We start from the raw sequence: 20509 nt of genomic DNA, 5'->3' as shown, positions 1-20509 counted from the left end.
TTCAGCCTCTCATTCCTCTGACAGTTGCCCTGTTCTTCCCACAACCCTCTTTTAAAAAATAAATAAATCTGGTTGGCATCAAAATACAGTTTCTCTCTCTCTTGTATATTGTAAATTATAATATATGTTTTAATATACGGAAGTGGCGCTGTGGTCTAAACCACTGAGCCTCTTGGGCTTGCTGATCAAAAGGTCGGCAGTTCGAATCCCCTTGACGGGGTGAGCTCCCATTGCTCTGTCTCAGCTTCTGCCAACCTGGCAGTTCGAAAGCACATCAGTGCAAGTATTTAAATAGATGCCGCTGCAGCAGGAAGGTAAATGGCATTTCCGTGTGCTCTGGTTTCCGTCACGGTGTCCTGTTGTGCCAGAAGCGGTTTAGTCATGCTGGCCACATGACCTGGAAAGCTGTCTGTGGACGAATGCCGGCTCCCTTGTCCTGAAAGCGAGATGAGCCCCGCAACCCCATAGTCACCTTTGACTAGACTTAACTGTCCAGGGGGCCTTTACCATTTTTTACCTTTTGAAATATAAATATAAGGGAAGGACACTCTGGCCTCGGGGAAGCTGCCTCCCTAGAATAACATCATGGCAAGGAAAATTGGCATTTGGAGCTTTAGGGCTGTAGAGCGAAAGAGGAAGCCCTTTGACCCCAGACATCAGCCAGTGTACTAAGGGTTGGGGTGTTTGTGTTGGTGTGTGTGAGAGAGAGAGAAGTGAGTTTGGGGTTCTCTGTATCACAGCGTGTTGCCTTTGAGAATCATTTGACTGAAATAAACAAATGCAGTAAGTATTATGGTGAATTTACTTATTTGAAATATTTCTGTATTGCCCTTCACTAAAATTGGTCCCAGTATGGTGTAAACAATTAATGTCCAAACAGTAAAAACACATAATAAAGCAACTGGCGAATAAAACAAAAGCCATCAGGAAAATGGAACCATTTGCATTTTTTCTTTTTTAAGGTTTGAAAAAATAAGGACTTTTCTCCAGTCCCCTGGGGTGGGGCGGGAAAACTATGGATACTAATCAAGTCACCCTAGAGAGGGCATTCCATAAACTGGGTGCCACAAGTGGAAAGGTACTTGATTGTCACATACTTCAAGTCTCAGCTGACAATCTAACAGAGAAGGTGGGGGGTGGTATAGGAGAAGGTGTTCCTTTGCATTCCTTGGTCCCGTAGAGAAAGAACAGGGTGAGATCGCCGTCTTTCTCCCAACAAAGGTCTTGTCAGGAGAACCAGAGAGGTTTCTGTGCCATAACCAAGTCTGGAGCCAGACTGGAATGAGGTTCAGGAATGAGTTGCCCAAGAGACCCCGTCTTTGGTACATCTATTCAAGCACCGAGCCCCAAAAGAGGCTATTAGTGACTGGACAACAGGTACCATAGTTGTCCGAGGCCTAAGAAGGTTTTTAAGGAGATGTGCTGCTGCTGCTGCCGCCTCAAAGGCTACTGGGGGCTGCTCCCTTTTTCATGTAGACGTTAATTACCTCCTGGATCCAGAGTCAGTCCTCTTCTCCTAGGTTTAGTCCGCCATAGACAAGGGCTGAGTACGCAAGCAACAAGCCTGATTCCTCCCAAGTAATTTATTCTTAAGCAACAGCAGTTAGATCCCCACCCCCAAATTAGACTCAATGCTTTAATGACATCCCCAGATGGTTGTTAGACAGTAAGACTTGAGATCTGATCAATAGGAGTGGTTTTATCTTTGAAATGTCTGGCAAAGTCGTCACAGCAGGCCTCCCAGGGGCTCTTGGATTGCTCCCCGTGGGCCCAAGCTGGAGCAAGCAAAGCTACTCAGAAAAGCTTTGTTGGACAGCTTTCTAAAGATTCAGTGGTGGTGAAGCATTGCTTTTTTGTCACCTTCATCACCACAGATTAGGTCCCTCATTGTGTTGGATTGTCTTCTCCGCTAGAAGCATTTTGGAAAACCAGGATGTTGCATAGCTGGATTCTCAAGTGGCTACAACTGGATAGTCCTATGCAGTCCTTTGCAGGCATTCTTGGGAGTAGATCTCATCTGAACTCAGTGGGACTTACCTCTAAGTAACCATACATGGTTTCAGCCTGTAAAACACATTGGTTGTTAAGAAAGGCGTTCTAAATAGCTGCCTTCCTAATAACAAGCTAAGCGAACCTAAAAGGGGCTGTTTCTTGTTCTGTCCTCCTAAAGCAGTGCCCTTCCCACCCTTGGGCCCCCAGATGTTGTTGGACTACAACTCCCATCATCCCTACCTAGCAGAACCAGCGGTCAGGGATGATGGGAGTTGTAGTCCAACAACGGATGGGGACTCAAGGTTGAGAAACACTTTTCTGATTTTTTTTTAACCTGCTGTTTTCATTAGGATCCCCACCAAAGAGAGAGAGAAATATCTAGTCATATCTAGTATTATTATTTTGCTTCTCAGTTTAGACTAGCAGTTTGGAAGCTACAGCCCCACCATGACCTCCCTGCCTTCCTCTCCCATTTTTCCAGTTTTGAATGTCTGCTTGTACTGTTTAGCAAAGGCTTAACATGTATAAACCCCATTCAATATGAAACCAAGCTAGAAGCAGTCGTCACCATTTTGGGGGTAATGTGTTTTGCATAAGTTAATTGCATTGCATAGAATTTCTGAATTTCTTGGGTGAAATAAAATCACCACCTATGCCTTGCTAATCTTCGCTTTGCTTTGCAGGATGATCACAAACTCAGCCTGGATGAACTTCATCGGAAATATGGTACAGACCTCAGCCGGGTAAGGTGGCCAACTATGGAGTGCTCTCTCCCCCCCTCCCCCAATTCTGGTCTGCAATAACAGAGAACCTTCTAAAGAGCCCTCCTGGGGATTAAGAAATTTCTTCATGCTTAATGTTTTAGCCACAATTTGAATGCACCTAGTCTTTCCACACTGGACTGTCCCACTCAGAAGTTGTTACCTCCCCATTTCCTGAGTGGTTTCTGAGATTTAGAAGTTGTTTGCCTCACTGCCATTTACATTCTGCTATAATTATTTTTTAAGAGCCATGGGATTTCTTGAACGATGCTGGAAAATTGTGCTGGGGCTGTTTAGTGCTTGGAGGAGATAGAATAATGCAAGCTTGATTAAAGGGCTGTAGTCTTTAATCTTTAATTTCACTTTTTAAAAAGCCACCTGCAATTAAAGGGGGCTCATCCTTTCCTTTTTAAAAAGTGACCGTATTTTTCTGTGTATAAGACGCCCCCATGTATTTGGGGGGGGGGAGACTCCAAATTAAGAAAACCTCCCAGCACTACCTGTGTATAAGATGAGCCCCAATTTAAACCCCCCCCCCTTTTGGGTAAAAACCTAGTCTTATACACGGGAAAAATACGGTATTAGTGTTGGAATGTATTGGGCTATGTCATACCGGTGGCGACCATTTCACGCAGGGGTTGCTTTCCTGGCCCCCAAGCGCAGCGCACAGAGGCGGAGCATGTAGACGTGTGCCCCATCTTGTTACACCCCCCCCCATTCCACCTTCTTCCTGGTCCAAAAGAACCCGCTCATCAGCAATAACGCATCAGTGGGACATGCCAAAAATGGTTGCCACCTGTACTTGTAGTTGGCCATTGAAATCAATGAACAAGTTAGTCATGACTGATTTTATTTAGTGCATTGATAGCAGTGAGTCTGCTCTTGAGTATGATGTAGCTGGATAGAACCCTTCTAGGATCAGTAATTATTAAAAAAAACTGCTGGTGACTGGCGCCATCTTGGCAATGGCATTTCCCTTTCACTCTCACAAGAATGTTTTAAGATGGCACCTGCATATACCAGGGTTGCCAACGCTGCCTTCCAATAGTTGTATTGTCACCAGCCCCAGACAGCATGGATAATGGTCTGGGATGTTGGAAGCCATAGTGCTTTTGCTGGTCCGTGTTAGCTGCTCATGAAAATATACACAAACCATTTAAAGGCAAACTATGCTCTGCCTCCTTCGGTTGTTTTGTCCTTTGCAAATTTAGGAAGTGTTAATTGATTAGATGACAGCTCTACTTGGAAGTCTCTCAAAGTGGAGCAAATCCATCTCTAATAAGGGAACAAGCTAGCTAGCTTTTTAGGAAAGGCCAGCAAGAGAGAGATCGCCTATTGGCGGCGGCGGTGATTGCATTTCAGAAACCATCAGTAGTTGGAATGAAAAGCATGCTTTGATGTTCCTTAGGGGAGATGCTGTAATATGTCTCTTCTTCCACCACCTCTGTGTTTAGGGTCTGACTCCTGCCCGGGTCCAAGAGATCCTGGCTCGTGATGGCCCCAACTCGCTCACTCCGCCTCCCACCACCCCAGAATGGGTTAAATTCTGTCGGCAGCTATTTGGGGGCTTCTCGCTCCTGCTGTGGATTGGAGCTATTCTTTGTTTTCTGGCATATGGTATTCAAGCAGCGACAGAGGAAGAACCAAATAATGACAATGTGAGTTAATAAATGTGTGTGTGTGTGTGTGTGGGAGAGAGAGAGAGAGAGAGAGAGAGAGAGAATATCTGAATTGGGGAGGCTTCACTAGGGCATTAAGCTGAATGGCAGGTTTGACTTGAATCTAAACCGTATGACCCAATTCAGACATAACTGGAAGTATTGATTCCCATCATGTGAATGAGCTTGTAGTAAGCTTTTAAATTCTTGGTTTGTGTTCATTAGCATGTTTCCCCATTATGTCTGATCCAATACCTGCCTTTCATAGTTCCATTGTTTTCTAACAATGTTGTTTCTAACGCCTTAACTGGTGTTTCAGACTACTTTGTTTCAAACACTTCTGCTTAAGTGATCTACCAGTGGCAGTCTCCATCATGTTACTGGTCTCTTTTTTTCCTGTGATCTGGAAAATGTTTTGTTCTTCCTCTTGTTTTTCCTTTTTCCCTTTTGTTTATTCCTCCACCATCACCTTATTATCCGGGTTATGGGACAGGGTGAGACATACTGCTGACACAGTGACTGACTTGCCCTCCCATGCTGAATACAACTAATGTTATGACCCCAGGCCCACTGTTTGGGAATTGAAGGATTTGTCACTCAAAAAAGACGCGGGTTCTCGCCTAAAACTCACGCCGTGTGTGCATCTCTTTGCAGTTGTACCTTGGCGTTGTTCTTTCTGCTGTCGTCATCATAACTGGCTGCTTCTCTTACTACCAAGAAGCCAAGAGTTCAAAGATCATGGAGTCCTTCAAAAACATGGTGCCTCAGGTATGTAAGCGCTGCTTGTTCAGCTTTTGGTGGTGGTGGTTGTTCATAGACACGGGTAGGCGAAGGGGCTGATCCAACGCATGGGTGTTGGCAGGTGTAAAGTTGAAAGTTGTGTTGTTTCTTCTTCTTCTTGCAGCAAGCTCTAGTGATCCGAAATGGGGAGAAGATGAGCATCAATGCTGAAGGGGTGGTTGTTGGCGACCTGGTGGAGGTGAAGGGAGGGGACAGAGTCCCAGCTGATTTGAGGATTATTTCAGCTCATGGTTGTAAGGTATGTATATGTATGCAGTGAGACTTAAGGGACCGAGACGCAGCCTGCAGAGTAGCCAGGCCAGCCACAAGGGTGCAATTTCTCGTGCATTTTCTCAACAACATGCTTCCTCGCGCAGGTGGACAACTCATCCCTCACGGGTGAATCGGAGCCCCAGACCAGGTCTCCAGACTTCACAAATGAGAATCCACTGGAGACTAGAAATATTGCTTTCTTCTCTACCAACTGTGTTGAAGGTAATGCCCACTTTGGAATTTATGATCAAATGAACCAGCAGAGCATTGAAGTGTGAGGAATTCTAGAAGTGATGGGTACTTCAGAACAAGGGGAGCTCTTGATCAGCTGCCTTTTCTGTTGGCCCTTGATGCTGGCAGATGATAATTTGTGCTGCCAAAAACCTCAACACAGTTGCTTGCGTTTGTGTTCTCTCAGAGCAGTGATCACTTTCAGACGAAGGGAAGCCCAACTCCAGCCATATCTTAGCCAGAATCGGAGAATATTTCTGTAGCCACATTTGTTTTGTCATCCGCTTGGCAAGAAGCTGCAGCATCTTGCCCTTTGGGGAGTAGGGGGTAGGCGAAGGTGACATGGGTGAGTGTCTGGAGGCGCTTGGAAGATGGATGGTGGCTAACAGAATGAGGTTGAATCCTGACAAGACAGAAGTACTGTTTTGGGGGGACAGGGGGCGGGCAGGTTGGGGGGGCTCCCGTGTCCTGAATGGGGTACCTGTGCCCCTGAAGGACCAGGTGCGCAGCCTGGGAGTCATTCTGGACTCACAGCTGTCCATGGAGGTGCAGGTCAACTCTGTGTCCAGGGCGGCTGTTGATCAGCTTCATCTGGTATGCAGGCTGAGACCCTACCTGCCTGCAGACTGTCTGCAGCGTGGTGCATGCTCTAGTTACCTCCCACTTGGACTACTTCAATGCGCTCTGTGTGGGGCTACCTTTGAATATGACTCAGAAACTACAACTAATCCAGAATGCGGCAGCTAGATGGGAACTGAGAGTGGTTGCCAAGTCCACATAACGCACATCTTGAAAGACCTACATTGGCTCCCAGCACATTTCTGAGCACAATTCAAAGTGTTGGTGCTGACCTCTAAAGCCCTAAATGTCCTTGGCCCAGTATACCTGAAGGAGCGTCTCCACCCCCATCATTCAGCCCAGATGCTGAGGTCCAGCTCCGAGGGCCTTCTAGCGGTTCCCTCACTGCAAGAAGTGAGGTTACAAGGAACCAGGCAGAGGGCCTTCTTGGTAGTGGCACCAACCCTGTGAAAAGCCCTCCCATCAGATGTCAAGGAAATAAACAACTATCTGACTTTTAAAAGACATCTGAAGGCAGCCCTGTATCAGGAAAATTTTAATGTCTGATGTTTTATGATAGTTTATGTGCTGTAAGCTGCCCAGAGTAGCTGGGGAAACCCAGCCAGATGAGCAGGGTAATAATAATGATAATTTTTTAAAAAAATTGTGGGTGGTAGCTGCCAGCTGCTTTATGAAGCTGTGCGCAGTGAAGCTTCTCAAACAGTGTTTTTTCTAAGAAAGTTTACTTGGTAAAGTTCCTCTTGTGAAAACACATATGCCACCATTCTTGATGAGAATGGGAGTATCTAGTTTGCTTACATCAAACTTACAGTGCCACCTTAACATGCAGAACTGCGTTTACACAGAGTGAGCAAAGACATGTTGCTTTTCCCACGCCCGCAGACTTGGCTGCTAAAACTTTGCCACTGTTTTCCAGGCACGGCCCGTGGTGTCGTCATCAACACTGGCGATCGTACGGTCATGGGCCGCATTGCTTCGTTGGCTTCTGGACTGGAAGGGGGCCAGACGCCCATTTCTATTGAGATTGAGCACTTCATCCGCCTCATCACTGGCGTGGCCGTCTTCCTTGGCGTTTCCTTCTTCATCCTCTCACTGATCCTTGAGTACACTTGGCTGGAGGCGGTTATCTTTCTCATTGGCATCATCGTGGCCAACGTCCCCGAGGGGCTGCTCGCTACTGTCACAGTAAGTCAGTGCTGATATCTGTGTGATGCCCAGCTCTGCCTCTCTTTCAAATCAGAACCAGTGAAGGCAGTGAAGGTCCTGTGTGAGTGCCTGGAGGCAGTTGGAGGATGGATGGCGGCTAACAGAGTGAGGTTGAATCCTGTCAAGACAGAAGTACTGTTTTGGGGGGACAGGAGGCGGGCAGGTGTGGAGGATTCCCTGGTCCTGAATGGGGTAACTGTGCCCCTGAAGGACCAGGTGCGCAGCCTGGGAGTCATTTTGGACTCACAGCTGTCCATGGAGGCGCAGGTCAATTCTGTGTCCAGGGCAGCTGTCTCCCAGCTCTATCTGGTACGCAGGATGAGACCCTCCCAGAGTGGTATATGCTCTAGTTATCTCTCGCTTGGACTACTGCAATGCAATCTACGTGGGGCTACCTTTGAAGGTGACCCAGAAACTGTGATTAATCCAGAATGCGGCAGCTAGACTGGTGACTGGGAGCGGCCGCCGAGACCACATAACACCGGTCTTGAAAGACCTACACTGGCTCCCAGTACATTTCCGAGCACAATTCAAAGTGTTGGTGCTGACCTTTAGAGCCCTAAATGGCCTCAGTCCAGTAGACCTGAAGGAGTGTCTCCACCCCCATCGTTCAGCCCGGACACTGAGGTCCGGCTCCGAGGGCCTTCTGGCAGTTCCCTCACTGTAAGAAGTGAGGTTACAAGGAACCAGGCAGAGGGTCTTCTCAGTGGTGGCTCCCACCCTGTGGAACGCCCTCCCAGCAGATGTCTAGGAAATAAACAACTACCTGACTTTCAGAAGACATCTGAAGACAGCCCTCTTTAGGGAAGCTTTTAATGTTTAATAAATTATTTTATTTTTATATTCTTTTGGGAGCCACCCAGAGTGGCTGGAGAAACCCAGCCAGATGGGCAGGGTATAAATAAATTATTATTATTATTATTATTATTATTATTATTATTATTATTATTATTAGGAACTGCTGCAGAGATGGGCGGCCACATGCCTTCCAGAGCCAATTTGCCCCTCTTCCTTGGCCGTTGAATGCAAGCCTTTCTCTTTGTCATTCTCCAGGTGTGCCTGACATTAACTGCCAAGCGCATGGCCCGCAAGAATTGTCTGGTGAAGAACCTGGAAGCTGTGGAAACTCTGGGCTCCACCTCAACCATCTGCTCTGACAAAACTGGCACCTTGACTCAGAACCGCATGACGGTTGCTCACATGTGGTTTGATAACCAAATCCATGAGGCCGACACCACAGAAAACCAAAGTGGTAAGCTGGCTGGCTGCTCTCTCCATCAAATAAATAAGCTCTGTGGTACGGCTGCCTCTTGCTGATAGTCAAAACACGTAAATCAGCACGCCCCCCCCCCCAAAAAAAAAGTGTCAATAAGGCTCTGCAACAGAAGCTCTTACCATTGCATGAAATCATTTCTGTGTTCCCAGTGTAGCCAAGGAGAAACACATTCAAAGCCTGACTGAAGGAGCATTCATGGCTGTGTAATCACAAGAAAGCTGGATTCTAGATTTTTACTGTGTTTAGAAAGCCCATGCTGCCTTTGAAAAAATTAATAAAATCCAGCCGTTATTCAGCACACTCTATATAATAGACCCAGAAGTCCTGAGATTAGTGCTTCAGTTAGTGGTATCTCCCAGGCTGGGCCTAAGCGGCCACTTTAGTACTGTGCGGACCGTCCATAATTGCACAGGAGATTTGCACATTTGTTGTATGCACGAAGTCCTACTTGGTGACAAATGGGGCTGGGGGTTAATGGGACAAAGCCAATCAATCTGGTTTTGTGTCTGACAACATCCCTGCTGCTCCCCACCTCCACAGGCGCCTCTTTCGACAAGACGTCTCCCACTTGGACGGCTTTATCCAAGGTGGCTGGACTCTGCAACCGGGCTGTGTTTCAGGCCGGCCAAGAAAACGTTCCCATTCTGAAGGTGAGTTCATCCCCCGGCTTAACCACAGGGGCTGCTCACTGCTTCCGCTTGACCCTCCGTGCGAAAGCATCAAGAAGGGGGATGCAATCTGGGGGGTAACAGGCTTCTGCCAGCGCCAGAGGCAGCTCTGCAGCCCCTCCAGGGCCAGAATGGCAGCCTTTCTTTATTCTCAAGTTGTCAGTGGACATTTCTGTGGATTCTTCTATGGCCCAGAATCACTGGATTGCTGTAAGGAAAAGAAAGTAAACTGAAGGAGGCCTGCGCTAACTTAGGAATAGAAAAAACGTAATAGTGCAGAAGTGTGATTTAAATAATCCTGTACAATCTGTGCTTGCCATACTGATCAGTCTGTGAGACATCTGACAACATCCTTACCTTTTTTTTCTTTTGCACTTCTGGGCAAGCAGCAAGGCCAGGAAATCATCCTCATCATCCTCATCATCCTCATCATCAAGCTGCTGGTCTGTGTTAACCTTCCTTGTGCAGGCCTGGTTTTAGGTATAGGCCAGTGATGGCCAAACTCGGCCCTCCAGCTGTTTTGGGACTACAACTCCCATCATCCCTAACTAACAGGAGCAGTGGTCAGGGATGATGGGAATCGTAGTCCCAAAACAGCTGAAGAGCCAAGTTTGGCCATCGCTGGATAGGTGTTCTTTTTACCAGCAGAGCAAATTTAACTTATTTCTGAGTATCTCCAGTTTATTTCCCTGACGGGCAGCAGCTGTGCTCAGTATCTTCTGTTGTGTCACCATCCCTTCCACTAAAAAAGGTTGTTTTCCTATTGGAGAGAAAGCTGGGGAGAGGCCTGTGTCTTGGTGTGTAGCCCGTGCTTCGCATACTCCCAAATTCAGTCCCCAGCAGCATCTCCTGATGGGGCTCGGGAAAGTCTTCTGTCTGACTTCTCAGCGCTCCTCACTCTCCATGTAGATAATCCTGAGCCAGATGGACCAAAGTGCTGACTGTGTGTAAAGCAACTTCCTCCTTTTTGGCCACTGGGTTACCGTAAAGAATGGGGAAATCGGAAAGGAGGGAGGTTCATCTTCCAGGGCTTCATCTACTCACTGTGAACCCCTGTCTTGTTTCTCAGAGGTCCGTGGCGGGGGATGCCTCTGAATCTGCGCTGCTCAAATGCATTGAACTGTGCTGTGGGTCAGTCAAGGAGCTGCGAGAGAAAAACCCCAAGGTGGTGGAGATACCGTTCAACTCGACCAACAAATACCAGGTAAGAACGGGGTATTCACAAAACGCCCACCACATTTCACGTAAACTGTAGCTGTTTTCACTTTGGGCTAATGTCACGAACTGGCCAGATGCTGAGGAGTGGCGGGGGGGGGAGGCACCAGCTGGGGACCCCCCAAGGGAAGAAGGCGTCACTGCCCCCCAGGGTATTGGTGGGGGGATGACGCGTGGTCAGAGGGAGAAGACTGGGAAGGAGATGTTGGAAACTGAAGAGGCAACAGAGTATAGTGAGCAGGAAGAGGCAGAGAGCAGCTCAGAATCAGAGGCCGAAGTGGGAGAGGAGCAGGGCCAAGAGGGAGAGATGAGGCAGGCTGAAAAAGCCAGGGGGTCTCCCCCTCCTGCTGTGTCCAACTCCCCACCACCCTGGTCTCCCAGAACCCACAGAGGTATGAAGAGCGCAGAGCGGAGACAGACAAGGCATCAGTCTCAGATTGTTCGGGAAGAATGTGGGGGGAGGCCGAGATGTTTGTTTCTTTGAATGAAGAGTTAACTTCACGCATACCTTGTGAGTTACTGCTCCCGACACCTGCCCTGACAGCTAGGTTGGTTCTGTATTTAACTCCGGTGCGGTTTCCTTCCATGCCAGTCAGGTTGCGGCTTTGTCTGAAAGAGCTTTGTAGATGTTTGAGGCTGTGTGGACCTTTGTAGCGCATTCCACCCTCATAGATGGAACGCTGCCCCTGTAATCCATTTTCTAATGCAGCTGTCGATCCACAACAATGCAAACACATCGGAATCGCGGTACCTGCTTGTGATGAAAGGAGCCCCGGAGCGAATCCTGGACCGTTGCAGCACCATCCTCATCCACGGGAAAGAGCAGCCCTTGGACGAAGAAGCGAAAGATGCCTTTCAGAATGCCTACCTTGAGTTGGGAGGCCTGGGGGAGAGAGTGCTAGGTAAGGTGTTCTGTGGACTCCTCTCCAGGTCTGTCTTAGAATAATGTGCTTGCTTTAGTACAGCCAAGAAATCACTCTTGCAAATCGTTTGAGTGAAACAGAGCAACGCATGCTGGGCTCTGTAGCTTTGCATAGATTATAACGTGAAACGTGGGTCAGGCTTTGTTTATTGTAAGCTTTCAATGCTTGCTGCAGCCTCACATAGAAGGAGAGAATCCGGTTCTCTCTGAATAATACTTTCCACTCGCTTCCCCCAGAGCCCAAACGCCGGATTCCACAAGGGTTTCTCCAATGTTGTTGGGCATCTTAGCAATCAAAATAGCCAGCCTCAGCACCTGCTCCCCTATTAAGAGAGCATGTGAAATCATTTCAATTGGATTTGTCGGCAGGCTTTTGCCACCTGGCTCTTCCCGATGAGCAGTTCCCAGAAGGCTTCCAGTTCGACACGGATGAAGTCAACTTCCCAGTAGAGAATCTCTGCTTTGTTGGGTTGATTTCTATGATTGACCCTCCTCGCGCTGCTGTGCCTGACGCCGTGGGCAAATGCAGAAGTGCTGGAATAAAGGTAAGCCACTTCTCCCCGTCACTCTAAAATAGTAAATCCACAACACCCAGGAACACAGAAAAGGGGCTTTATTTGTGTGCCAAGGAAGGTTCAGTCCAGGGACAGCTGTCAACTGCTTTTCCATCTCAGAAGCAAGTGTGAAAACACGGTTGCTGGTGGTGGTCCTACCTCTGGAATAAACTGCTGCAACACTCGCCTCTCTGCTCAGGGACAGTGGCATTTTGAAGAGATGGGTTTCCTCCATCTCGTTTCTAGCTGCCACAGACTGATGTCGCCCCGTTTTGCCTTCCAGGTCATTATGGTGACAGGCGACCATCCAATCACAGCTAAAGCCATTGCCAAGGGTGTTGGCATAATCTCTGAAGGCAACGAGACTGTGGAAGATATTGCTCTCCGCCTCAACATCCCAGTCAGCCAGGTCAACCCCAGGTACTGAGAAGCCGTCTGGATGGAAACGGACCGTAGAGCTTGTCTCAGGGAGGGTGGGGGGTCCTGCCAGTCGCCTTGTAAATTCCAGAATTTTAACAGCAAGTATCTGTGTTAAGAGATATGTGAAGAAAACTGGAAAACAGCATGTTGAGTAAGCTGTGTTGCAGCTTCATCTCTCAATTGAGCGGACTTCATCTTTTTGTTTTAAATAAAATTATACACACACACCACTCGGCTACAATCGTCTTGCAAGTGGTGTGTAAGAAATACAATACAGAAAACATAAAATTCAGTGAAAATTGCAAAATCAGGCTTTGGTTAAAATGCCTTCTGGAATAATACAGTCGTACCTCGGCTCCCAAATGATCGAAAACCAGAAGTGATTGTCCCGGTTTTCGAACATTCTTCTGGAAGTTGAACGTCCTGCTGGGCTTCTGTGGCTTCCTGCAGGAGCTTCCTGCAGCCAATTGGAAGCCATGCCTTGGAAGGCGAACGGACTTCCAAGGTGTGTTTGTAATAAGAAGTCTTCTGAAGGCACTGGAAGTTCAACAGGGAGGAGTCCTGCTGAAGTCAACCAAAAGTTGAGCCCATAATACCATAATACTTAATAATTTATTATTTATACCCCGCCCATCAGTTCCTGGTGGATATGAACCATGACTCATCCATGGGGGACTACCAACATGGACTCAATGTTCAGGCAGGCATATACAAGGGGTATGGTGCGCCCAGAGTGTTAAGGCGCCATGTCGATTTATACTAGAATATTGTATTTTGCCACTTTGGTCTTCCAAGTGGACTCTTCACTAAAACCATGAACATGATCAGCGGCCCAGTCTGGCTGAGAGTCTGCCCACATTGGAGGGGGAAGGGGCAGGATTTGGTGTAACATTTAGGAGTTCTCAAAACTCTCTTCTTTTAAATCCCAGAGATGCCAAAGCCTGTGTCATTCATGGCACCGATTTGAAGGACATGACCAGTGAGCAGCTGGATGATATCCTGAGACACCACACGGAAATCGTCTTTGCCAGAACTTCTCCTCAACAGAAGCTGATCATTGTGGAAGGCTGCCAGCGCCAGGCAAGCCGAGGGGACCCTCATTCCCGCTGATGGTGCTAAACTGGGGGGGGGGTGAAGCCTATTGGGGGGAGAAAAGGGGCTATTCCAGCTTAATCTAATGTGTGTGCAGGTTGGATCTGGGAAGTGAAGGTCCTTTTTCTTCCCCCCTTCTCCTTCCAGGGTGCCATTGTAGCTGTCACAGGAGATGGTGTGAATGACTCCCCTGCTTTGAAGAAGGCAGACATTGGCGTGGCTATGGGTATCGCCGGGTCTGATGTCTCCAAACAGGCAGCTGACATGATTCTGCTGGATGACAACTTTGCCTCCATTGTCACTGGGGTCGAGGAAGGTGAGTTCCTCCTTCCTGTGGCTGGGTTGGTGTTCTGAATGCAAGGAGCAGAACACTTCCCTTTCCTCCCTCCCATCACATGTCAAATTCCAGGTGTCCCAATAACTTTCAGTACCTGGGGCTCCATGTGTGTGTGTGTGTGTGTGTGCGTGTGTGCGCGCACGCGCGTGTGTGCGTGTGTGTGTGTGCGTGTGCTGAAAGCTTCCTTGGACTTGAATGCTGGCCAGCAAAGTGGAACCAGTTCCTGCTCCTCAGCACTAGATTATTTTTTGCTTTCAGATAAGTTTAGTCTGCTGAGGTGATTTCTTTCCTATCTACATCAGTGTGAAATGAAACCTGTTGTCTAAGTGGCTTGTGTGGACGTTAGTCCTGGGGACCTTGTGAAGACAGTCCTTTTCTTCCCCTTTCCTTTGTCTCAGGCCGCCTGATTTTTGATAACCTGAAGAAGTCAATTGCCTACACCTTGACCAGTAACATCCCTGAAATCACGCCTTTCCTCATCTTCATCATCGCAAACATTCCCCTGCCTCTGGGTACAGTCACCATCCTGTGTATTGACTTGGGTACTGATATGGTTAGTAAGTCATCTTTCTATTTATTTCTGCCATAAATAAGGTTTTGGTTCTGACCTGTAAAGCCCTAAACAACTTGAAGAAGCCAAGTTACTTGAAGGCGCATACTCCTCCCTATTGCTCTAGTCGATCATTACAATCAACTAACCCCAGAACTGTAGAGTTGGAAGGAACCTTGACGGTCATCTAGTCCAACCCTCTGCGATGCAGAATTTTTTTCCACCCAACGTGGGATTCGAACCCATGACCCTGACATTAACAGCCTCATCCCCTGCCTATCCCAGATGAGGCTGCCTTAGTGCTGCAGCCTGTGGAGATCTGGTTATCAGTGCAGAGCAGGGTATTGAGTCTAATGTGGATGTTCTGTTTCTAAATGTATTGTTCGCTGCCTTGAGACTGACTTGGTAGGTGGTGTGGTTTATTATTTGTTGAAACTTTTGTAGCACTTTTGCCCCCAATAGCCTACATCCTTCCTAAGGCTTTGTTCATATTGCACAGGTCTTCTAAAATGCTTGCTTAGGAAGACTGAATTTTTCCCTCTCCCCAAACCCCTTGTGTTTTTATCATTATTTTGGCATGGGCAATACAGATTCATGCAGGAAATGAAACTTGTGAAGTTATATCTGATGCTCTCTCCCTCCCCAGGTTCCTGCCATCTCTCTGGCGTATGAGCAGGCAGAAAGCGACATCATGAAGAGGCAGCCCAGAAACCCCAAGACAGACAAGCTGGTGAATGAAAGATTGATCAGCATGGCTTACGGTCAGATCGGTAAGGAAGCTTCCAGTTGGCTGGCCCAGAGGTGGACAGATTGCAGCTTGCATGCGGTGGAATTTTGGCCCTTCCGTATTGGTGGAAGTTTTTTGAGGGGTCCATACAGTCGAGGCGCATGAAATCTTCCTGCATGTGGGAGATCCAACTGTTGGCACAGTGCAATGGAGGGCTTGGGGTGTGGACCTGCACCTTAACCTTTGCCCTGTGCCATTTCTGGCAGTGTGTGGGCGATTGCTGTATCCTGAGCAAGAGACGAAAGGGGGCAGAGGGGGCCATAGTCAAAACTGGAAAGAGGTGGTTTCAGTGGGGAGGGACCCTCACACATGACCTGCTACTGGGAGGTGGCTGCTTTGTGTAATCTTACTTTAGCCAATTAGGAGCTTCAAATATGCAGTCATACCTTGGTTGTCGAAGAGAATCCGTTCTGGAAGTCTGTTCGACTCCCGAAAACATTCAACAACCAAGGCGCGGCTTCCGATTGGTTGCAGGAGCTTCCTGCACACAGTAGGAAGCAGATGTTCAGCTTCCAAAGAATGTTTGCAAACCGGAACACACACACACACACTCCCGGGTTTGCAGCGTTCGAGAGCCAAAGCATTCGACTCCCCAGGCGTTCGGCTTCCGAGGTATGACTGTATAATGTGTGGAGTGGGAGGAGGGAGGGCGGAATCACATAGAGCTTCAAACTTCCTGGTAGTCTTAACTTACACAGTTCAGAGAACTAACTGGCTCCTCTGCAGCCGGTCCTCAAGTGCAGAGGATGATGAAGAAAGCAGGCATGGCCAGAAATTTAGAAGGTGTGCATTCTTGGGCTGCAGACCTGGTGGGGCACAGCGAAGTCTCAGTTGAGAATGGGGAATAGCTGACGTGCCCTTCGTGTGCTCAGCCTACAAGGAGATCATCAGAACAGTAGCTCAATGCAAATGCAGCTGGAGCTTTTGTAGCACAGGCGCGGCTTCACCCTCTTACCTTGAAGATTGGCTGAGAGGAGGCCTCCGCATCGGTGTCCCAGGTGTTTCTTAATTCAAAGAGTTGTTTTCTAGCAGTTGCCCATGGAGAACTAATTCCCCTTCTTCCCGCTACCCTTGCATAGGAATGATCCAGGCCTTGGGAGGCTTCTTCACCTACTTCGTGATCCTTGCAGAGAATGGCTTCTTGCCGTCCACCTTGCTGGGGATTAGAGTGTCATGGGATGACCGGTGGATTAATGATGTGGAGGATAGTTACGGACAGCAGTGGGTGAGTTTTCAGAGAGCTTAAGAGGACTGTTAAAGAGTTACATTAGCTGCATTGTGGATGGCCACAAGTAGGAAGGACAAAGTTTGAAAACAGTCTCTCTTCTGCTTTAATCCCTCAGACTTACGAGCAAAGGAAAATTGTGGAGTTCACTTGCCACACAGCTTTCTTCGTCAGCATCGTGGTGGTGCAGTGGGCAGACTTGGTTATCTGCAAGACCAGAAGGAATTCTGTTTTCCAGCAAGGAATGAAGTGAGTCGTGAGTTGCCAACAACCAACCCCCCTTTCCCAGCAGCTAGTTTTTGTGTGTTGGCTTTTGAGCCTTTCGGGAGAGACAACAATAGATTGAAATTAAAATAGGAATAGCTCTGTGTGGCCGATGCTGAACGCAGTGTGCCAGATGTCATGTGGAATGGAAACCAGGTTGCCAAACCGAGCCACTGTTGGGGTGGTTGGTGTGTTGGTCTAGGACCTGAGACCAGGGTTCAAATCCCTCTGCATCCATGTCTCTCTGGGGGATTCTGGGTCAGAGTCACTGACTTTCAGCCTTCTCAGGGAGTACGCCTGGTTCTGCCCTTCTCTTTTTTCCAGTCACAACAAACTCCGCAGGGTAAGCTTACCTTAGAGCAGGGTTTCCCAAACCTGGATCTCCAGCTGGTTTTGGACTACAACTCCCATCATCCCTAGCTAGCAGGACCAGTGGTGAAGGATGATGGGAATTGTAGTCCAAAAGAAAAAAAAGCTGGAGACCCAAGTTTGGGAAACACTGCCTTAGAGGAAAGGGTGAAAAAGTAAGGGTAAAGTGTAAATATGAAAACTTGAGCCCTGTAGGTTGTGCTCATTTCCACTCAGAAACCAGGGTTGTGAAGAAAGGTTACCTCTTCGAGGGCTAACTTACCTTAAAACTTCCACAGGAACAAGATCTTGATATTTGGTCTCTTTGAAGAAACTGCCCTGGCAGCTTTCCTCTCTTACTGCCCTGGAATGGATGTTGCTTTGAGGATGTATCCTCTCAAGTAAGTAGTAAATCAGCTGCCTGAAGCTGATCATTATCTGAGCGTTCCCTCTCTTGCTGTGGTTGGTCTTGCTGTAATTTCTACCACTCTTGATTCCTTGACTGAGTCATGTTTGTTTTTAAAGACCTGGGATTATCCTAAATTGTAAGTTGGCACTTGTTTTTGAAGACTTCATCTAAACCTCATACAAGTATGTATTAAAACTGGAATTCTTATCTTGCAGACCAACATGGTGGTTCTGTGCCTTCCCCTACTCTCTCCTCATCTTTGTGTATGATGAAGTGAGAAAACTCATCATCAGACGCAGCCCTGGAGGTAAGAGTCTGGTGTCTGGCAACGTTATTATTGTGTGGTGTGCATACATTGCATGGTGGGGGTCTGGCAGCGTGAGGGGGGCTGTTACATGAGGCACTCAAAGTAATTTAGCATTAGCCAGTAAGCAGTACAGTCCATGCACGGATGCTGCAAGCATTTTTACAATTTAGGAGGGGTTCGTTGGGTGGATCAAATGTGGATTCCACTACCTTAGTTCATAGCTCTGCCAAGATGGAGAAAAAGCCCTCAAGGTGATGTTCTGGGGCTTGGATTGTAGGCATAATAGTTCACAACGATTAACATCAGTCAGAGGCATTAGATAGAAGAATCGGTTAACTTTTTGCATCTGATCTTGAGGACTTGCAGCAAACTTGAGAAAGAAGAAGCCCAGCTTGATGTGGATCTTTCCCCCTTCTTTCTCTGCAGGCTGGGTGGAAAAGGAAACCTACTACTAGAATACTACTGGCCAGATTTGGTTGCACTCTGACACTTCTCCGCTGTGTGAGCTTCTGGAATGCAGGAAGATGGAGCCCTTGCAGGGGGTGGAAGCGATTGGCCGAGAGCTAGAAGAAGCATGGAATGGGGGGAGGGGGATAGGGGTGCCCACCAGAGTCCAGGGGTGAGAGTGGAAGGCGGGAGTAGTTTTTAAATGTGCCTTTTTGTTTTTGTAAGAAACAATGAGATTTTATATCTGGACTTTTACAAATAAAGATGGATCATAAGAGGATGTTCGTGTCTTTGCTCCTGGTAATTGTGCACATGCGCAAAACGGGTGCTGCGGCAACCAGCATGGGACACGTTCGTTAAGAAGCCGAGGCTTCGGGCAGTAGTGGGCAAAACCCCTGAAAGGGGTGGCCCAAAACTCTGACACACGACGCCTGTTTTGGTGTCGTCATCTGCATAACAGTATATGTGTGTTTTAGAAACAAGTGATCCTGACCATATTCAGTCAAATCTTGGTTGTCGAACGTAATCCGTTCCAGAAGCCCATTTGGCTTCCAAAATGTTCGACAGCCGAGGCGCTGGCTTCCAAGTGGTTGCAGAAGCTTCCTGCACACAAGCGGAAGCCGTGTCGGACGTTCAGCTTCCGAAAAAGGTTCAAAAACCGGAACATTGACTTCCGGGTTTTCAGCGTTTGGGAGCCGAAACGTTCCAAACCGGAGGCGTTTCGGAGCCGAGGTTTGACACTAATCAAATTCATGTCTGTCTAGGTAAAGTCTGTCCCCAGTTTTGCCTTTCTTTTTGCCTGGAGGTGTTCCTTGAGCCGCTGCCGCCCTGTTCTCTTGAAAATCCTGGCGAGGTTGACTCTTCTGCCTTCCGTGTCCCCTTTTCCTCATCGAAATGAGCCAGGAGAAAAAGCAGGGATTGGGAAGAGTGCAGATTGGCCCACGCCCATGAGATTTCCCTTACTCACATGCTCAGATAGGGATCAGTGACTTGCTCCTGTTAGATGCTAGGGATACACTTGCAAATGCCAAACTTGGGTTCTGGTTTGGAATGAAACCAGGGCGCCCAAAAAAATAAGACACTGGTTCCTGCACAGCTGGGAAACTGGGCAGAAGTAGATTAGTTTGTAGAATTAAAGCAGGAAAGAATACTCCAAAATGGCCCAGCAGATCTGTGAGTTCACAGGACATTGAGAAGGGGGAAAACAGAGTTGTGTTGCAATTCCCAGTTGATTAATGGGGGGGGGTTGGTGTGGCAGAGAGAAGAACGAGTGCCACGAGGTTGCACTGCATGGAGGATTCGGAAGGGGGAAGGGGAAACTTCCCTTTGCTCACTTTCCTGAAACCCCTTCCTCCTCCCCTGTAGAGCATTCAGCGGTTTTGTTTCCATGTATGGCAGGGTAGGCAGTCTCTCTTCATCCTGAGAACCGCAAAGCACACTGATTGTGAGAGGGCCAGAGCCAAGAGAAGCAGGCGGCAAATTGGATTTGACTTTCCGCTTTTTACAGCAGGCTGCATTCCGTCTGGGCAAACTTCCAGAGATTCCTCCACCCCCTTCATCCTTATCTCTCCATTGTGCATCCTGGCAAGCCAGAGGTATTATCACAGTTCAGTCAGGGAAAAGCACTTGAAGAGGGCACAGCCTAGCTAGAGTACAAAGGTCCCCCAAGTCTGAGATTTCCATCCCAGTTGTGTTGGGGGGGGCAGGTACGTGGCGCTCACAAGGAAGAGTCACCCATGCTGCTACATGACTCTTGTTGCAGGCTGGTTAGAGTCTTAAACAGGAGGTCCTGAACCACGTATTCCTCAAAACATTCAGTCATACCTTGGAAGTCAAGCGGAATCCGTTCTGGAAGTCCGTTCGACTTCCAAAATGTTCAGAAACCAAAGTGCGGCTTCTGATTGGCTGCAGGAAGCTCCAATTGGAAGCCGCGGAAGCCCCATTGGGTGTTTGGCTTCCAAAAATAGTTCGCAAACTGGAACTGTCACTTCTGGGTTTGCAGCGTTCGGGAACCAAAACGTTTGAGAACTAAGCTGTTCGGAAACCAAGGTACGACTGTATGTTTTTAATTGATTTTCAAGTATAACGGAACCAAGAAAGCAACAATAACAATATTTCCAACCCCCTCCTCTCCCCAAAGTACGGAGACAGAAGAAAGCAACATATTGGAATTGAGACTTTGAAAGCAACGCCATGCAGCGAGAATAG

The 20509-nt window shown here is 47.9% G+C and overlaps 1 protein-coding gene across 1 annotated transcript in view; it reads left to right on the top strand.

Moving 5' to 3' along the window:
- Window positions 1-18581, top strand: part of ATP1A1 (ATPase Na+/K+ transporting subunit alpha 1) — a 31495-nt gene extending 12914 nt beyond the window's left edge. The window contains exons 3-23 of the mRNA XM_082205936.1: window positions 2676-2735; window positions 4208-4411; window positions 5066-5179; window positions 5316-5450; window positions 5569-5686; window positions 7191-7459; window positions 8534-8732; window positions 9297-9406; window positions 10494-10628; window positions 11349-11541; window positions 11931-12106; window positions 12399-12535; window positions 13465-13615; window positions 13775-13943; window positions 14363-14517; window positions 15161-15284; window positions 16381-16526; window positions 16645-16775; window positions 17438-17539; window positions 17763-17854; window positions 18281-18581. Of these exons, the coding sequence (XP_082062062.1) occupies window positions 2676-2735; window positions 4208-4411; window positions 5066-5179; window positions 5316-5450; window positions 5569-5686; window positions 7191-7459; window positions 8534-8732; window positions 9297-9406; window positions 10494-10628; window positions 11349-11541; window positions 11931-12106; window positions 12399-12535; window positions 13465-13615; window positions 13775-13943; window positions 14363-14517; window positions 15161-15284; window positions 16381-16526; window positions 16645-16775; window positions 17438-17539; window positions 17763-17854; window positions 18281-18309 (2949 nt within the window). The 3' untranslated portion in view covers window positions 18310-18581. The remainder of the gene's footprint in view (window positions 1-2675; window positions 2736-4207; window positions 4412-5065; window positions 5180-5315; window positions 5451-5568; window positions 5687-7190; window positions 7460-8533; window positions 8733-9296; window positions 9407-10493; window positions 10629-11348; window positions 11542-11930; window positions 12107-12398; window positions 12536-13464; window positions 13616-13774; window positions 13944-14362; window positions 14518-15160; window positions 15285-16380; window positions 16527-16644; window positions 16776-17437; window positions 17540-17762; window positions 17855-18280) is intronic.
- The last annotated feature ends 1928 nt before the right edge of the window (window positions 18582-20509 follow it).

The sequence above is a fragment of the Podarcis vaucheri genome, assembly GCF_965113315.1.
Source record: "Podarcis vaucheri genome assembly, chromosome: 17".
Classification (NCBI taxonomy): Eukaryota; Metazoa; Chordata; class Lepidosauria; order Squamata; family Lacertidae; genus Podarcis; species Podarcis vaucheri.
Note: the sequence above shows the minus strand (reverse complement) of the source record. Positions and strands in the feature narration are given on the sequence as shown.